Source organism: Cadophora gregata (assembly GCF_030347475.1).
Source record: "Cadophora gregata isolate MNR1 chromosome Unknown scaffold_2, whole genome shotgun sequence".
NCBI classification, from domain to species: Eukaryota; Fungi; Ascomycota; class Leotiomycetes; order Helotiales; family Ploettnerulaceae; genus Cadophora; species Cadophora gregata.
The window spans coordinates 3,502,545-3,519,954 of NW_026695925.1; the positions used below are offsets into that span (position 1 = coordinate 3,502,545).

General features: G+C 47.7%; 4 protein-coding genes across 5 annotated transcripts; 2 read left to right on the top strand and 2 right to left on the bottom strand.

Moving 5' to 3' along the window:
• Positions 1-1,427: 1,427 nt before the first annotated feature.
• On the bottom strand, positions 1,428-6,522 carry ONS95_008436 (uncharacterized protein). Of its 2 annotated transcripts, XM_058501990.1 has the most exons (7): positions 6,093-6,522; positions 5,970-6,020; positions 5,717-5,915; positions 4,506-5,663; positions 4,159-4,453; positions 3,357-4,107; positions 1,428-3,306 (listed from the first exon to the last, which is right to left on the bottom strand). In XM_058501990.1, the coding sequence occupies exons 1-7, from the start codon at positions 6,354-6,356 to the stop codon at positions 1,522-1,524; spliced, it is 4,503 nt and encodes a 1,500-aa protein (XP_058363312.1). In that variant the 5' UTR covers positions 6,357-6,522; the 3' UTR covers positions 1,428-1,521. The 2 variants fall into 2 exon arrangements, with proteins under 2 accessions (XP_058363312.1, XP_058363313.1); XM_058501991.1 differs by having other exon boundaries at positions 5,970-6,522.
• A 471-nt stretch (positions 6,523-6,993) lies between these two features.
• Positions 6,994-8,863, top strand: ONS95_008437 (uncharacterized protein). The gene has a single exon (XM_058501992.1). The coding sequence runs from the start codon at positions 7,122-7,124 to the stop codon at positions 8,820-8,822; it is 1,701 nt and encodes a 566-aa protein (XP_058363314.1). The 5' UTR covers positions 6,994-7,121; the 3' UTR covers positions 8,823-8,863.
• Positions 8,864-9,557: 694 nt separating this feature from the next.
• On the bottom strand, positions 9,558-13,454 carry ONS95_008438 (uncharacterized protein). The gene is made up of 8 exons (XM_058501993.1): positions 13,167-13,454; positions 12,097-12,869; positions 11,931-12,047; positions 11,762-11,878; positions 11,552-11,710; positions 11,303-11,504; positions 10,407-11,256; positions 9,558-10,355 (listed from the first exon to the last, which is right to left on the bottom strand). The coding sequence occupies exons 2-8, from the start codon at positions 12,500-12,502 to the stop codon at positions 9,762-9,764; spliced, it is 2,445 nt and encodes an 814-aa protein (XP_058363315.1). The 5' UTR covers positions 12,503-12,869; positions 13,167-13,454; the 3' UTR covers positions 9,558-9,761.
• A 2,315-nt stretch (positions 13,455-15,769) lies between these two features.
• Positions 15,770-16,694, top strand: ONS95_008439 (uncharacterized protein; the record flags this gene model as incomplete). The annotated part of the gene is made up of 2 exons (XM_058501994.1): positions 15,770-16,062; positions 16,145-16,694. 2 exons carry the CDS (start codon positions 15,770-15,772, stop codon positions 16,692-16,694), a joined length of 843 nt encoding a protein of 280 aa, XP_058363316.1.
• Positions 16,695-17,410: the final 716 nt, after the last annotated feature.

Sequence of the window (17,410 nt, forward strand, 5' to 3'; positions counted from 1 at the left end):
CATTTTCGCTCTTTGCTGTTTTATGTTGTTTGCAATTTCAGAGACTGTGACCTCGTTTCCAGAACGGTAATGAGTGTCCAGGAGGTCATAAATGCGCTGAGCGAGTCCACCGCTACTATATTGGTTTATAGAGCAGGCACCAATAATTTCAGTCATACCGCCTTGCTTGGGAAGAGGTATTGATAAGCATTGCTCCATAGTCGAGGGTACAGCGCAGCAGCAGTTCAAGAGAATTAGAACATCGGATGACGCGGACACAAGGTCTCTCAAAGCCTGGGTGGGATAGAACCATGTATCCGTGCTATTCACAGATTTGAGGTCTGGTATTGTCGCGCTATTCCCATATTAACAGGTCATTCGATGCAGGGAATATTGCTGGGCTGTATTTAACTTACTAGTCATCCTCACCAAGTCCACACCATATTAATCCTGTGTCCTCTATGTAACTCCCGTGACCAACGTAGAATACCACAAGAACAGTATCTGGGTCCGAATAGAACTGAATCCAACTTTGTATGTATCTCAAGAACGCATCACCTGGGGAGCTGAAGGGGATTTGGAAAATATCCACGTCAAACCCGTAGCACTTTGTCAACATGTAAAACATGTCACACGTGTACATACCACATTGATGGTCGCCGGAAGTGCACCTGTTTTGATCGTACTGCTGCCATAGGACGCACAGCCCAACTCTCCGCTTGTACTGTTTTCTTGCCATATTTCGTGATGTTGTGGTATAACTCGAGGGATGATATATTATATGTTTGCCGTGGGGTCGAGCAGACTCCAAAAGCATAGACAGAAATAGCGACAATCGTGTAAAATGGAAGAAAAACGAAAGAGGACTCCTCATGAGAACCAGAATTAGTATATCGTGCGGCCGCGCCATTAGAATCTTGACTGGAGACTGAGACGCTAAATGTTCACTATAGCAAATGCGCAAGCTGCGGAGAAATCGCGGAGCTAGCACGTACAATTCCTGGGACCGTTAATTGGAACAAGTTTTCAGAACTCGTCAAGTTTGAAAAGAAACTTATTACTCGGTTTGAAACTAATTTTATGCGTCTTTCCACAGATTCGAGGAATATTTCCTATGTGTCGGAGATGTGAGGTGGGGACCACCAACCTTGAATTCTACGCGAAATCATAACTAAACGGCGAGCAGCGATGCAGCATTTCAAAAAGACCTCTGAATCAAAATTGACAATTTTTTGATCATCGATACATTATTTTTGTTCACTTCTGTTCAATCTTCACACAAATATTTCCCACATCTCACGTTGTTGTTGGAGAATTTCGCTTGCCATACAGCGGTCCAGGCAGCATATTAAAGGAATCAAAGGTGAACAGGACCTACCCACTTCGGACAACGGTCAGCAGAATCCATGATATAAATCTTTCAAATATCTGCGTATGAAAATAAATTCCTTTCGTCGTGTTTTGTGTAGTATAGACAAGAGCCTAATTTGTTCATATCATATTTTCCTACATTCCATGAAAAGATGAGAGTTCTGATCACCATCAGAACGCGTCCACCACAAAGCTATCTGTTGTCCAAAATTCCTTCCAAGCATTGACCCATTTCGACTGGACTTCTTTCAGCCAATCTTCAAACGTGATTTGCACGATCTTTCTGCTTTTCTTGCTTTCCACCTCGCCACCATCTCTAACGCTACCATTATCCCAGTCCACAAATTTCATCACGCCCTTCTCAAAACCCAGCCAATTCTCAATCGGGCCTCTAATATACTTGTGATCTTCTCCACAAAACAGTCTCCAACTCTTCCAGTCAGCATCCTTGCAACTCGTTCTCTGTTTCCAACAGCTCTCGCAGAGATGACAGTCAGTGCACATGATGCAGAAGTAAAGTGATCCAGCGTTCCAGCTGTAGTAGTCTGTGGAACATCCACCGCAACGAATAGGGAGTCCAATAGAACGGTTGTCGACATTACTAAAGCCAATGGACCCCACAGCCGAACGAGACCCTGGGTTCTCTTTCTCGCCGCCAGAGTCGTTCGTGGCGTCACCATCATTTTCGTCTCTCCAAGGAGCATCGTAGTCTGAAACCTCCAAGAACTGAAGAGTATATGCAATTCTAGTTTCTCTAGTCAACCCAGGGACAAGTGCCAGCGTTTTGGCTAGCTGACGGAACCCCATGCTGTCATTCTCGGTCGTCTCATCCGTTAGAGCCTCGATGCAGCTTTGGAACGTCTTCTCCATATGGGTTTGGAAGTCTTGAGATGATGCCATTACGCGCATCATGACCGCCAGCGATATGGAGGTTTGTGATTGATATGGATTGAAATCCTCGATCATAGCAAGCTGGTGCTCCAATGCCAATTCCTTCATCTCCCCATAGAGCGCAATCTTCTCAGTCCCCTGATTGGTCGATCGGAACTGCAATGTCAGAACATCGGCTAGCTGAAGTCGACAGTCATAAAGGGTTACAGTATCCCAATTATGCTTGTACTTGCGAAAGTACTCAGCGAACATTTCGCGCCACAGTCTCTTCGATTCTTCAAAGTCTGGAAAGACAGATCTATGGACCTGGGCAAGACTGCTCTGAATGAACCTCCGTTCGCCGTACAGCTTGTAGTATGGGGCTGACAGAATCTTGTCGTATGTTCCGATCAGAAAATCTTTGTCGTTGCATTCCCAAGCAGCTCGTTGGATTCTGCGATTGGGATCTAGTCCATTGTAGTCTAGCCACCCTCGCAGCTCTGTCACATGGACCTTCCTGACTAATTCGATGATCCTCTTCCACTCTCCTTTCTTCTCAAAATGTTCGATGATCTCGTCCAGGATCTCAGTCCAGATTGCGAACTCGTTGGCAGCCTCCACTTTCAACATGGTTACGACAGCTGCTTCCACATTTCCCATCTTGACCTCACAACGTGCACGAGTGGTAACCAACCATTGATATTGCCACTCATCGTCGATGCTTTCGCTGTATTTTTTTACTTCCTCTTTCCCGTGGTACAACGCAAGACAGTTGTCGATTGCCTCGTAACACTTCCTCAAGTTGTCTTCTGCACTCTCCTCATCTGCATAAGGACTGAGGAGAATGAAGTACGAGTTGGCGATCTGATACAAAGCATCATATCGTTCGATGTCCGATTCTGCCGTTATCAAACTCTCTTCCAGGTTCTCGAGAGCATTCTCGTAATCGCCGACATTGAGATAGGCTCGTCCAATCATCAGTAAAGCATTTGCTGTCTTCTGTAACTCAGGGAAGAGATTGGCGATGATGGTGATCTCTTCTCCGCTCCTGGTGCCCTCGTCGAACACTTCTTCCGCTTTTGCTGTCTACATACTGTTAGCATCTACACCTAGATTGTAAAGATCTTGATACATACCAAGCGGAATGAGCTGATGGCAAAGTTGGCTCCTTGTTGAATTGCACCGTAATCCTTGGCAACGAACCAGTTCTGTATATGCTGTTTGACTAGCCACATCAAAAAGTCGTCCTCGTCGCTACAAAGTTGCATCCACTCTATGATCTCGTCACTGTACTCTTTCGGCAGACTTCCCGCTGCTTTCCTGATCCATAAGGCAAACCGTGCGAAGAATTCCTTCTGGAGATTGAAGCCATGTTCTCCAAAAATGTTGGTATCCGGCATTACTGACATCCGTACCTCCAGTGCCCTCAAAGCTTTCCTCTTACAATCCATGAGGCTGTGCAGAGACTCGATGACGACTTTCACGTCGCTATCTGATGCCTTCTCGACATCAATGGCCAAAAAGTGTTGCAGCCAGAAGTTGACTGAGTAATGCTGAAAATTCCAGATATGCACGCCTGCCGCAGCATCATCAAACTCTTCCTGAGTGACAAGTAGAGAGCGAACAGCAGTCTCAAATATTTTCAAATGTGCAGATGAGGGCGTGCTTCGCAGATCCATTCCCTCAGCCTCCGCACTGCGGAAATACTCTCGCATGACACGATCCTGAAATTTCAGTGGCGACATGATCCAGCTGTCGTATTTCAGCGGTTCTTCGTACAACATCTCCTCGTCGGACTCGCTACTACTGCTCGCGGAATCGTCACTGGAATCAAATTCAAGTTCGTCCCATTTAGGTTCCCCATCGTAAATCCCAACTTCTAAAATCCTGGCAAACTATTAGCAATGAGTAAATGTCCGATTTCAACATCATCCTTACCTAGAACACCGCGTATCGATTTCTTCTTCCAAGCTTACGGATGTTCCTCCCGGGATGAGCGCCAACATAGCCAGCGCCTCACCCAGAGTCAGGGGTTTCATGCTGTACGAGGCAAATGCAAACAGCGTTTTCAAAGCAGTGAATTGCTCAGCGCTACGATAACTCTGGCAGTCATGGAGCAAGCTGTCGTACATGTTCATCAAACCGATGGGGATTCTCGACAATTCCTTTACAATCAAGGTTTCCCTCCCAAGTTGATCCAATCTCGGGAGGACGTGGTCAATATAAAGGAACGCTACTCCTGATCAGCAAATCTGTTCTACGAGAGAATTTCTTGGGCAACATACTGTCCGCTTTCATCAGTAATTCCGTTGCAATCGTCTTCACCATCCGCTTCCGCAACCGCTCCAACTTCGGAAACCTCTTGCAATTCTCGATAATCACTTTCCACAAATCCCCACCTGATTCACAAATTTTCGAAGTCCTAATTTCAATCTCGCTGGGTCGCAGCGGCTCCAAAGCACTCAAGATAGCAGTCGTTTTCCGACTCGTAAACACGATCTGAATCGCCAGCTCTTCGACTCTAATGGAAGTGAAAAGTCCAAGGAGACCCTCGCAGTCTTCAGAACTCATCTCATCCAACCCGTCCAGGACCAAGAACAATCTCTGATCTGCATCCTTCGGATATCTTTCCGCGAAGAAAGGTCTCCAGAGCTCATAGTTTTCCAAGTTCTCATAATGAAACATATCCATCCGCTTCACCTCCGCCGCCACCTCGTCGCGGTATTTCACATCATTCATCGCAGTCTGTATCACCACCGTCCTCAACATATTCTTCGCCTCTCGATAAAAGTCATTATCCTCTTTGAAAAGATAGTACGCCACTGAGGTCCGCGGGTCATCTTTTGTGAATTCCAGTAGATTGCCAATAATCGAATATGCCGCATGCGACTTGCCAATCCCAGGAGGTCCATGAATCCACAAGAACGGCGAATCGCCCTCCAGAAACATCTGGTACGAAGTCTCCTCTCGGATCCACGAAAAAGTCCCTTCCACAAACGTCTTCTGCACCTCCTGCAACATTACTGCCGGTTCACCTGGAACAGCAAAAGCCGTTTTAATCAAACTCAATGCAGCAGTTTTCTTCGCTCCTGGATCCAGCGTCAGGTTTGCCCCCCGCACCATCTCATTCTGCTTCTTAAGCTCCTCTTTCCTCAGAATCCGTTGCATCTTCTTCAGAATATCAAGGGATTCGCCCTGTGCTATTGAAACGTTTTGCACCATGCTTTGGGTCTCGATACCAACTTCGAGGGAGCGAGTCCCTATTTGGAGACTCTGCATGGAGATGATGGTGAGGTCTTTGACATCTGTTTTGGTCTCCATTACGGTTGCGAGGGTGGCGAACATGGTTGCTGATTCGAGGCGTTGGATGTTGGTTTCTAGTGTGGTGTAGTCGCCTTTGATGTCGCCGTCAGCTCCCTTGTAGAGGGCTTTGAGCCAGTGTTCTAGCAGCATTAGTGAGAATAGTCATAAAAGTAGAGATGTTTTCTCGACTCACTGAATCTCCCCTCGGTAACATATTTCGTCGCTGTACCGCAGAGTCCCATCAAAGAACTGAATACTCGCATCAAGATAGTTCTGTAATTCTTGGCACTCGGTAGCTTCGATTCCAGCAAGGACAGTCGCTCAAGCATGGAGCTCATGATATCGAAGAATGCTGCAATCTGGTCATAATCTTCGGATACATTTTTCGATGCCTGGCAAGTGTAAGTGTTCTATATAATTTAAAATTCAAAAGCAATTCTCATTACCTTCATAACATAAGTAAACGCCGTCAAAATCGTCGCACTCGGCGGAAACGCCTAAACATCCCCAACAATCAGACCCACAACTCTCCCATCTCACCAAACACCCAACTCGATCAATCAACCTACCGTACTCGCAGCAGTCGCAACATTCTCCGCAATCGACTGAATCACATCTGAATTCCTACTTATCGCCGACCGAAATCTATCCGTCAATCCTTTATTATGGCGATATTTATTGAACGAATCAACTTGTCGCTCCTGCTCTGCTTTGATGGTTGCGATATCCCATTTCATCTGTGGTAAGTATTTGATGTTTGTTCCGGTATCTTTACAGTATTTGTCAAGGGCTTCTTCCCAGACTACTCCGATATCTGAATCTTCCTGATCCATGGTGAGATGTGCAAACAAGCCAGTGGCGCACTCAAAATGTGGGAGCCGGCGGCTCTCCTCTTGACTTGTGAAAGGAAAGAAAAGAAGAAGACAAAAGCGACGCTCAAGATAGCTGGAGTTTGAACAGAGATCTGATGAACAAAAGGGTTCCTGTTGGACATTTCAAATCGAACAAGACTTAAGAATCGTTTCAGCTAGCCAAATTCAGTATCCAGTTCGTGTGCGGCGGGGTAGAAACCCCTGTAAGGATCCCTGAGCCTTATGCCAGCTTGTCCGCTCCAGGCTTCGGCTTCAGAGAACATCTCCTGTTTGCCCTGGACACGGGAACTCAAAGTAAAGAGAATAAACAAACTGAAGGCAGATTAGCGAGGAGCTAGGCCACATGAAAGAAGCAAAGAAAGGGGCTGCTCGCTTAATGTAGGTTGAGCTTCGTAGAAACCAGATTCAATTTTAGAGTTAGAGAGTAACGCAGAATGAGTTGCGTGAGGATAATTTGAAAAATCTACAGCCGGCGACCACGAACAACTTAGCATGATTCTTCATACTAAATCCGAAAGAAGATAAATCGACCCTCAATTGATTACAGCTGAAAGAGATCATCGAAGTTGTTTGGGCTCAACCTTGAGCGAGTCTAATACTTTCAGCCTGTATTTACAGCGCTCTGAGCCCCAAGGAACTTCAAACACACTTCAGAGTACCCCATTCTTCAGCGTCTAAAGCCTAAAAAACTGACCCCGCCAGATTCTAGCCAAGATTCTCCGGACTATGAAAACCCCAGCACCTATCGGACCTCGCCTGAAGCACCCCTGTCCACAAAATTCATCCTCTTCACATGTTCCTATTCGGGTAAGACTCAACGTTACACATCTGTCAGAGCAACAACACCACATCAGAATTTTCATCTTCACTCATCTTTCTTTCAAAACCTTTCTCTCAACTCACTCTCATACTCAGACCCAGAGAGAAAAGGTCAAAATGTCAACCCTCCCCCACCACAGCAACTGGGTAAACGGCGCGCACCAACCCCCAACCGAAGACCGCATAACCATCATCAACCCCGCCACCGAACTCCCCCTCTTCACCATCGACTCCACCCCCCTCCAAACAGTGCAATCCATCATCCACTCCTCCCTCCAAAACTTCACCTCAGGAACATGGTCCTCCTCCCCCTCCACAACGCGGTACACCGTCCTCTCCACCGCCGCGCTCCTCCTCCGCTCCCGCCTCCCGCACTTCATCGCCCTCGAAACCCAACAGACCGGCCGCCCCATCCGCGAGATGAAAGCCCAACTCTCTCGCATCCCAGAATGGCTCGAGTACTTCGCCTCGCTAGCACGCACCCACGAAGGGCGCGTTACGCCCTTCAAAGGCCCCGTGGTAAACACCCTGACCAGACTCCCCCTCGGCGTAGTCGTTCAAATCACGCCCTGGAACCACCCCCTCCTGATAGCAATCAAGAAGATCGCCGCCGCCCTCGCAGCAGGCAACTCGGTGATTGTCAAACCCTCCGAATCAGCCCCGCTTTCCGTCCTCGAAATGGGGAAACTCTTCCAGGAAGCTGGCCTCCCCGACGGAACTCTGCAAATCATCTGCGGCTATGGGAAAGAAACCGGGAAATTTCTCTGCGAATCCCCTCTGATAGCGAAGATAGACCTCACAGGCGGTCTAGCAACATACGCAGCTATCGCCCCCAACGCAAGCAAGAACCTCATCCCCATCACAGCTGAGCTCGGCGGCAAAGCACCAGTGTGTATCTTCCCCAGCGTGCCAGTCCCCAAAGCCGTGCAAGCCGCCCTTTTCGCGAGCTTCATCGCCAGCGGCCAAACCTGCGTAACAGGCAGCCGACTCCTCGTGCACTCCGCCATCTACGACGAGTTCGTCAGCCTGCTAGTCGAAAGGACGAAAGCCTTAAGAGTAGGCGACCCCATGGACGAACGTACCCAGATTGGAGCCGTCATCTCACGCGCGAGTGTGGAGCGCTGCGCCTCGTTCGTTATGCAGGCTGTGATTGAGAATGGGAATGTCCTCTGTGGAGGCGGCCCTACCCGCGTTGATGGGAAAGGGTTCTTCTTCCAGCCTACACTCATCGAATCCTCTCCTGAAAGCAATCTCTCCTGCAACGAGGTCTTCGGTCCCGTAATCGCCATCATTCGCTGCTCCTCCGAAGAAGAGATCATTCGGATCGCAAATTCCACCTCTTTTGCGCTCGGTGCGTCAGTTTGGTCTAACGATTTCGCACAGGCGCATCGGGTGGCGGAGAAGATCGATGCGGGGATCGTGTGGATCAATGGGCATCATTTGAATGATCCGTCGAGTCCGTGGGGTGGGTTCAAGGAGAGCGGGATGGGGAAGGAGAATGGCGTGGAGGCGTTTGAGAGTTATTCGAGGGTGAAGAGTACGATTATCAATTATGGGCAGGAACCGACGTGGTTTGATGATGAGGTTGAGAATGCTAGATATGGATAGATAGAAATGCATATACATGATAAACTATCATTGCAAGGCCTATTTCACGAGTCATCTCAAACTCTTCTAAGCATATCCTTTTTGGCATTGAAAGAAGTTGTCGTACGAGAAGTATAACTACGCCATCGAGGCCAAACGCCATATGGCAAAGAGCAGCACCAGCAAACAACACGTCCTGACATACAAACCATCACTAACTTACACTACACTACAAAGCCTTCAAATCCAACCAACCAAGTCCAACTTCAAAGCACTCCCCCTCCCCCCAACCTCTCAACTCTCCCACTCTCCCCACCCCACCCCAAATCAAAAGTCCCACCCTCCCTTCCGAGCTCGTCATCTTTCCACTCACTCAGACACTCTATCTTTCTTCCAAAACCCTGCCCTAGAGAGAGGAAGAAAACCAGTGGAAATTATGTCTCTATTTTACTACGCGGATGCATATCTCGGAAATGAAAGCTTACTCGAGAGTAAGTACTGGTCATTGAAGTTACAACTTACAAGCAGGCTGACACACCCTGTAGCGAGAGAGATGGTGTGCAGGTTCAGGTAAGTGCGTGGGTACCTTTAACACTAGAATTCACCCGACTTCCAGAGCAGTGCAGGGGATGTTAGGGGCATTTCCAACTTTCATCAATATTAGTACATTTGTTAGGCCAGTTAGTTTCATGTCCATTCTCATATTCATATCGACGTGATGAAACAATCAAAAACACTCTGGCAGAAGGAGGAAAATAGCAGTAGTCGGTGGTTTATTTTCATTTGCTTTCTTTCTTCCTAGTTTCGTGTATCATATCACATTTTACTTCTTGCTCAAGTTCATACAAGCAAGTAACTTTCCCAGCAAAGAGCTTTCTTCCCATCACATCACATCACAGCACAGCTCTCAAAATCACCAATCGATTGCTTTCCCTCTCCACGAATCCCCCTCATCCCCATCTACTGAATGACCTTCCTTCCATGCCTCTCAACCCACTCCGCAGGCAAGCTCTTACTCGAGCGCTTCTTCAAAGGCTTCTTCATCGTCGGCGTCTGCGTACGTCTCTTCTCCACGGCCTCAATCTCATTTCCAGCAGATCTCTTCGAGATACCACCAGCAACACACTTCCCCCCGTTGAACGCCGCATTCGCAGCAGCCTTCCACAAAGCCGTAACATCATTCACCATATCCAGCGTATAGAACAACCTACAATCCGCTTCCTCCCTCACAAACTGCGCCGGCAAGCCATCATCCAGATTACCCGGCAGGATGTTATCTCTCACATTGACGCCGCTGCTGGAGGCGCGGTTAATGGGGTAGCTGGTGAGGCGGTTGAGGATGGCGGCTTGGGCGGCGGACGCAGTGCGGAGTGCGGAGTTGGCGTATTGGAAGATGTCTGACCAGGCGAGGATCTGGGCGCCTTTGATACCGCCGACGCCCTGGATGGGGCCGGGTTGAGGGCGGCCACCCATAGCGATGGATTTCACGCCGGCTTGGGTGCGCATGAATTCTGTGAAGAGGGTGCAGGTTGAGGCGCAGTAGCCGTCCAGGAGCTGGTAGATGTCAGTACACAAAGCAAGATTACGGGACATGGGTGGGCATACCATGATGATGTTCTCGGCTTCAAAAGGCTGCGTGAAGTTCTTTCTGCTTCTATAGCCAGTCACGTCTGTGCCTAGACCAAAAGTGTCGTTGCTGGTGGTGAGTGGATCATCCAAGTTCCACCTCATGATCTCGGTGTAGTTCACACCATCAATGACGTTCGGCCCGAACTTATCCTGGAAAGTCAAGAATGGCTGGTTCGTCAAGTTGAGATCGTAGCGGTAGTTGAAGACGCTCTCGTACTGGTTAATGATATCCGCAGATGCTGTATCAGGATCAAAGTTTGCAGAGTTGGCCGAGTAAATCTCTGCGATTGCAAGGAAAGTGTCGCTTTCTCTCCATCGAGAGTATCCATCTTGGACAATTGATGGAAACAACTGTCTGAATAGATCGTAGCCTTGGAGAATGTAACCGCCACCGTTGGCGCTGAGATCAACAACGAGCTTAGTCTTTCCATCACGCTTTGCAGCAGCAAAGAAGTCTTGAGCGACAGTTTGGAATTCAACAATCGACTCTGACTCGAAAGCGAGAAGACTGATGACTGCGACATCCTCGAATCCGGTCCCGTTGAGGTAGTAACCGGAGACAATTCCGTCACTGGTGATGAGGATGGGTGCTGGATATCCTGGGTTAACCACCTCAGCAGCGGCAGGCTCATCCTCGATCTCTTCTTCAGCTACCTCGGCGGCATCAGCTCCGGTGAAAGATTTGGGACCGGTGCAGAATCTTTGGTAAAATGAAGCTCCGTCTGTAACCGCACTGAACAGTCCCTTGACCTTGGCAATATTCTCCGTGACGAGCGTAGTGCCGTTGGCGAACGTGAAGGTAGTGTTTGATCCAGGATAGATGTATCTAGGGACCATTAGTAAAGCTTGAAAAATTAAAGAAGGAAGCTTACCGGATACGTCCACCGGCTGAGAAATAGCCCGTTCCAGTGCCACCTGCTTCGAAAGCCTTCTCGTAAAACATAGTGTTATACGCAGCATCCGCATCTTGATTGAAAGACGCAGTGTAGATGAAGTCGGCCACATATTTCGATGCTTCGACTCCATTGATCTGTGTGACAACCGAAGCTGTTGATGGAGATGCCTTTACGTCTTCTGCATATTCGTTAGCCAGTGTCAAACTTTTCGGTAGCAAAACTTACCATAGAGCTTGATCACTGGGAGCGAAGTTCCATCCTCACTAATCGACACCAAAGATCTCTTTCTGCCCCACTCAAACGCCTTGGTGAGCGCATCCGGATAAAAGACAAAGTGACCATCGTGTCCCCTCGCGAACACCTGGTACAGATCTTCTTGGAATTCTGTAACTCAATCAGCCAATGCTCCATGCGTACCAAAATTAGCTCTCATACCGTATTCATTTGCATATTTGTTAGCTTGGAGGTTCGCCTTCACAGATGCCAGATATCCAAAGATGTCATGTGGCGGGTAAAAGTAGTCGGCAGGGGGGTTCTTCTTCCATGCCGTGTCTGAAACCACATCAGTTAACCGAAATCGCTCGCTCGTTGGTAATCTACTTACCACTTTGCCATTCAATGTAAGGAACCATGCTATCCACTAATTGGAGTGCAGCAGTCTTGTTCAAGGGAACGGAATTCAGGCAGTCGTGGGCCAATTGGGCAGCCACAGTTGGTGTAGCTAGCAAACAGTCAATTTCTGGGGTGCAAATGGATGTGATAAAACATACCAGATGGAGAAGCAGCTCTTTGGACTGAAGACGAACTGCTCACGAGTGCACATGCTTCAGTCAAGCTTGCCGAAGCCGAAGTAGAAACAGACGTGGCAGAAGCAGTGTTCGATGGCGGAGCCGTAATTGAAGGGCCCGAAGAAGCACTCGTCGCCGCGATGCAATTGCAAGCACTCGACAATCTCACCGAAAGAGCACCATTCTGGTTCTGTTTGCAGGCATTGAGGGCATACGACGGGATGGCAGTAGCAGCAACACTTCCCGCGGTAAAAGTGGAACAGAACTCTCGTGCGGATGACAGGCGACCGGGGGTTTGAGTCGCTCGCAATGCGCGGAGACAATTGTCTGCTGCGCAGTCGCCGGCGGCCAATGTCGCGAGGACGAGGGTACTGAGGACGTACTTCATGGTGGGAAGAGGAGCAGGCAGTGAGTAAGTGAGCGACTGGAGGGCACAAACTGCGAACGAGGGGAGTTCAATGGCTGCAGGCAGCCCCAGGAGAGGAGGAGAAGAGGGAAGAAGAGAGAAGGGCAGGGCTGGTTTATATCTTGCCTACCTACTTTATCCTCGCCGCCATTCTATCACGTACGTACCTACCTAGGTACCCTTACCTACCTTCCTGTACGTCCCTGGATTCACGGCAGAATTGCATGTCCAATTCCCAATTCCCAAGTCCCAACTCCAAAGTGGAAGGTCTTGGTCGCATCCCCGCCCTGCATCGCCAAGGGACCTTCTCAAAGCGGCCTGGTCCCACTGTAGGGTACAAGCATTGCGGCTGTGGGAAGGTTAACAGACGGCTGATCGTTAGTGCCAAGAAGATAAGCTTAAGAGACAGACCTGGTGGACCACCAGACAGGCCTGTTTGTGTGGAGAAATGGACGGACGAGCGAGATTAATTTCCCCTGACACGCCCAGATGTGATTGGCTGAGGCGGCAATATGAGGAGTAGATATGCAGAAAATATGCAGAAAATATGCAGAAAATATGCAGAAAATATGCAGAAAATATGCAGAAAATATGCAGCGACTGCATACATTATGCAGAAATTCACAACGTAAACATGCGCACTTACCGTGATGTTGGACGCCGTTGGTTGACTGGCCCAACGCTGATTGAGATTGGATGGATGCCTGCAGGTGAAGGTTCACGTCGCGGAAGCTGGCAGGATACTGTAAGGTCGGTCAAGCCCCTTAATTGTCAAAACTTTATATGTGTATGACGACGCAATTTGCTGGAAGGTGAGACGATCAGTTGTGTTTCCTTCCTGCAATGAGGCTAATCCTCATCGGTTGACGTGGATGGGATTCATAGATGGGATGAGTAAAGTATCCTAGATGGGATGAAAGGAAGGACGGTCGTGACAACCATGGAGAGTTGCTGCGCAGGTGGAGGACCGGCGCTTTCACTCCGGGTGGCGGCAAACGGCTTCGACGGCCAAGGCAAGCCACACTCTAAATCCATGTCACATGATGGCATGGGCACTTTGGAAATATCTACCTACCCCTAGCCACCCGAGATGTGGTGGGTAGGTAAAGATGGAATTGTAGATGACTCTGCTGATCGGAATGGCAGCTTAATTATCCGATTCCAGGCTCATGTTTGTGCCGAGAGATGTGTCAAAAAAGACAGAATAAAGGCGGTTCGGCTAAACGATGATCCTGTTGACCCTCATGATCGATCGTCAGTTCCTTAAGCATCATTTGACAGTCATAATTTTACAGGATCAACAAAGCGGAATTTGGTGCTACTCGAGGAGCTTCACTCTAAGTTGAACTAGGAATTGTTAGTCCGATGTTGCGGCTTTGAGGGTCGTTTCATGTCACCGTTACTCAATAACTTACCTCACTCCATCACACTCAGACCAAGGCAACTCCCACGACACCTCACTTTAATAAAAAGTTCCCTGGCAGCATTTTCAACATACTTATCCTTAAAGCCCAAACTAGTAATCTAGCGTCATTTCAGTATCGAAATTTGAGAAACTTGGAAAAATGATTGCACATCATGGGCTCGCTCTGTCGAGTAAATGCTGAAATCTGTTGAAATACCACACCAGAAATCGACACATGAAGCAAATCGTTGAGTGAGAGAAAGGCCTGCCAGTGAGCAATGATTCTTAGACTGTAACTCTTTTAGTGTCTGTAACAAATACTTACAAGGGATTTTGCACACGGAGACATACATGCCTTCTCTTCCAGACAGGTTCTGCTCCATCCAACTTTTGCCAGGCTTCATCCACATCGTCAGGTACAAAGAAATGAAGTATGTCCCAGAGTGAATTTGAAATTTTCAGATTCGTATCTTTCCTTATTTCCCACTTTTACACGTCTATCTCTCTTCGTCCCTTTCTTAGATTAGCGAACCACTGATAAATCAATAGTATAGCGTAAGTAGAGAGACAAACTAGATGAGTAGCATCTAGCACAACAATTACTGATATATTGATCTAGCATTGGAAGAACTACTAATTCCTAAAGAACCTCGGATCTGACAACTTTCCTCTTCACCTTAAACACCCACCCAACTAGAATTCTGACAGCGACCCAAAATCAGCAAGAATGGGCTATCAACGACGGAAGCCAACGCACGAGCTTCGCAGACCAGATCCGCTACACCGCATCAGCACCAAGGCAGAAGACATACGTCAACCAAAGAAGATGCAACGCTCTCTTCTTGGTCTGGGAAGACGACGATCTGGGCAAGTGATATGAAGCTGACAGGCTGAAAGGTGTTTTCGAAAAGGGATATGAATGCACTACTATGGACGACCCACGAGATTTCGTCTTCTAACTATGCAGGCGGAATCCTCAAAGGTCTGTTGGAAGCATGGATGGGAGATCATGATGATGGGGAAAGTCTTCTGGTGGTTTATTATGGTGGTCATGGTGGCAGAGACAAGGCTGGAAATCTGATGTGGAGTGCAGCGTAAGTCACTTCTAGAGAGGCTCGAGAAGGGAGATGCAGCGTTTGAAATTCTTGGTTGAGAGATGGTTAAAAGGAGAAAGTGGCGAGAGAGCTGGTTGTAGAATGACGCCCAGCCTCTGTGCCTTGATAGACGACCAGGGAGAGATCATTCCTATTGCCTTATGGATTAAGGTTCCTGAAAGGGTTTTTATTGAAACATGGTAGGCTGGTGGGAGATTTCATGGCTTTGACTTAATTTGGTCAGGAGTATCGCTGCAGCTAATGTACAAAATCAAGAAAGCAGAGCGAAATTCGTATTTTCATTTTCAATGAGCCAGAAGGAAACAGTTATTCCACCTCGATGATAGAAATTATTAATCAAAGCTTGGATTTTTCAGTCTTGTATTCTATTGTAGACTGCCTTTTTGGGGGTTAATAAAGTGTCTGAAGGGGCAAAGAATCTGCACTAGTGGATTTGCTCTAGAGATTATTCATTAACCAAAGCTTGGATTTTTCAGTCCCTTAGTTTATTGTATGCTGCCTATTTCGCTGTAATGACGTGTCTGGGCAAAAACATCTGCACTGATAGATTTGCTCAAAAGATTATTCACAAAGCCCTCAAAGTATTCACACCTGTGAATGTACAAGCTGCTATGCTAGCAATGTTGGAAATATCCATCTGTTTACAAGTATAAATTATAACCACAACCACCCCCACATGGAAAGGCTAGGATTTATTGTTTAGCACCTCTCCGAAGACAAGAGCCCATCATGTCGAGTCGACATCTGAAGAAGAACGTCCATGTTCTATTCCTGACATGGAATACCTGTGAGCCAAGATTCGTGGACCAGACACTAGAGCTCCAGGAAGAGCTCAACAACACTTTCAAAATCTCGACTTCTGAGCACTGGAGAATTCCGTACCGAAAAACATGTACAGAATTGTTAACCGGCCGTCTCGAGTATTGGCGTGAAAGCTACGACAATGAAGACAGCCTGTTTATTCTTTACTACAGCGGCCACGGCTTCCATGATGAGGATGGTAATCTCGGATGGGGAGCACAGTAAGTTCCCTCGTACCGCGACCTTGCTCCCAAATTTATCACACGCACGAGTCGCAGTTCACTAAAACACTTTCTATTACAGCCGTGAGGAGTACGAGGACTTTTGTCTGAGCTGGAAAACAGTCCCACCCATTTTTACCCGCACCTCTGCAGATATCCTGTACATCCTCGACACCTGCTTCGCCACAGCCTCCATCCATTCTTTCTCCACGCCCCAGCCTCTACTCACACCCCCATCCCTCGACAATACAAAAACTGGATCTACTACCGAACTCCTCGCCTCAGCAGGATTTGCAGACCTTACTTACGTTCCTGGACCATACTCCTTCACGGACGCCCTGATTCAGGTTCTGCGCTGTGTGAGCTTGGAGGCATCGAGCTATGACCATGCCACGATTATCCCTCCTATCTCTATCTTGAATCTCCATCAGAGGGTTATGAGTTTGCGTTACAGGAGATTGAGGGAGTATGAGGAGGGTCAAGAGCTGAAGAACACACCCATCTTTGTGCGACTGGTTGGCGATGGGGAGAGACCGTGCATACTTCTTCAACCTCGGGCAATGGTGTACCCACCTGTCGAGTTCTATGAAGAGCTGTCGAGACCACCAAAACCGATCAGGGCAAAGCTGTGACTGTGAGATGGTGAAGCAGAGTTGTGGAATCACTGTAGCGGCAGAGGCTGGATAGATACAGCGTGCAATGGTCTGGTATGGGTAGATCATAGTCTAATATAACAGTGGATTTCATGTATTTTAATAAGTAATAACGAGATTGCATGGATATGTGGCTGGTTTCACCCTTTTTCTTCACCTTCCTTTGAGAGTCTGCATAAGCACCAGAAATTTCAGCGATCGATTTAATGCACGATTACCAATAATCATATTAATGGACACTCAGACATTTTAACTTGGAAAGTACACAGTTTACAGATTAAAAGCTGGAATTACTCATAGAGACCAAGCACATTACGATCACATTCTTCGGATCTGTGAAAGACTGTGATTTACCTTTGTTGACACCGCTGGGCTTAGCGAGCTCCTGAAACGCGCAAGTGCGGGGTAATCTGGCTCATGGCGGGGTGAGTTCCGGCACTGGAAATTTAGATGCCGAATCGAGCTCCCTCACAACAAGTAGCTACTTGTCCATCTCATAGCCCTCACTAGTTCAAGATGTAGGAATTCATTCTAATACATTAATCTTAAGCTAATATGTCTCCCAGAGGACTCGATACCAAAAGGTGGAAGCAGTATTTCTCCCCCCAGCAGCCCGGCAGCAACGTTTCCGAGTTATCACCCATCCATCGCCTATCAAAACCATTATCAACAAGTCATAGATCACAACAGAAAAA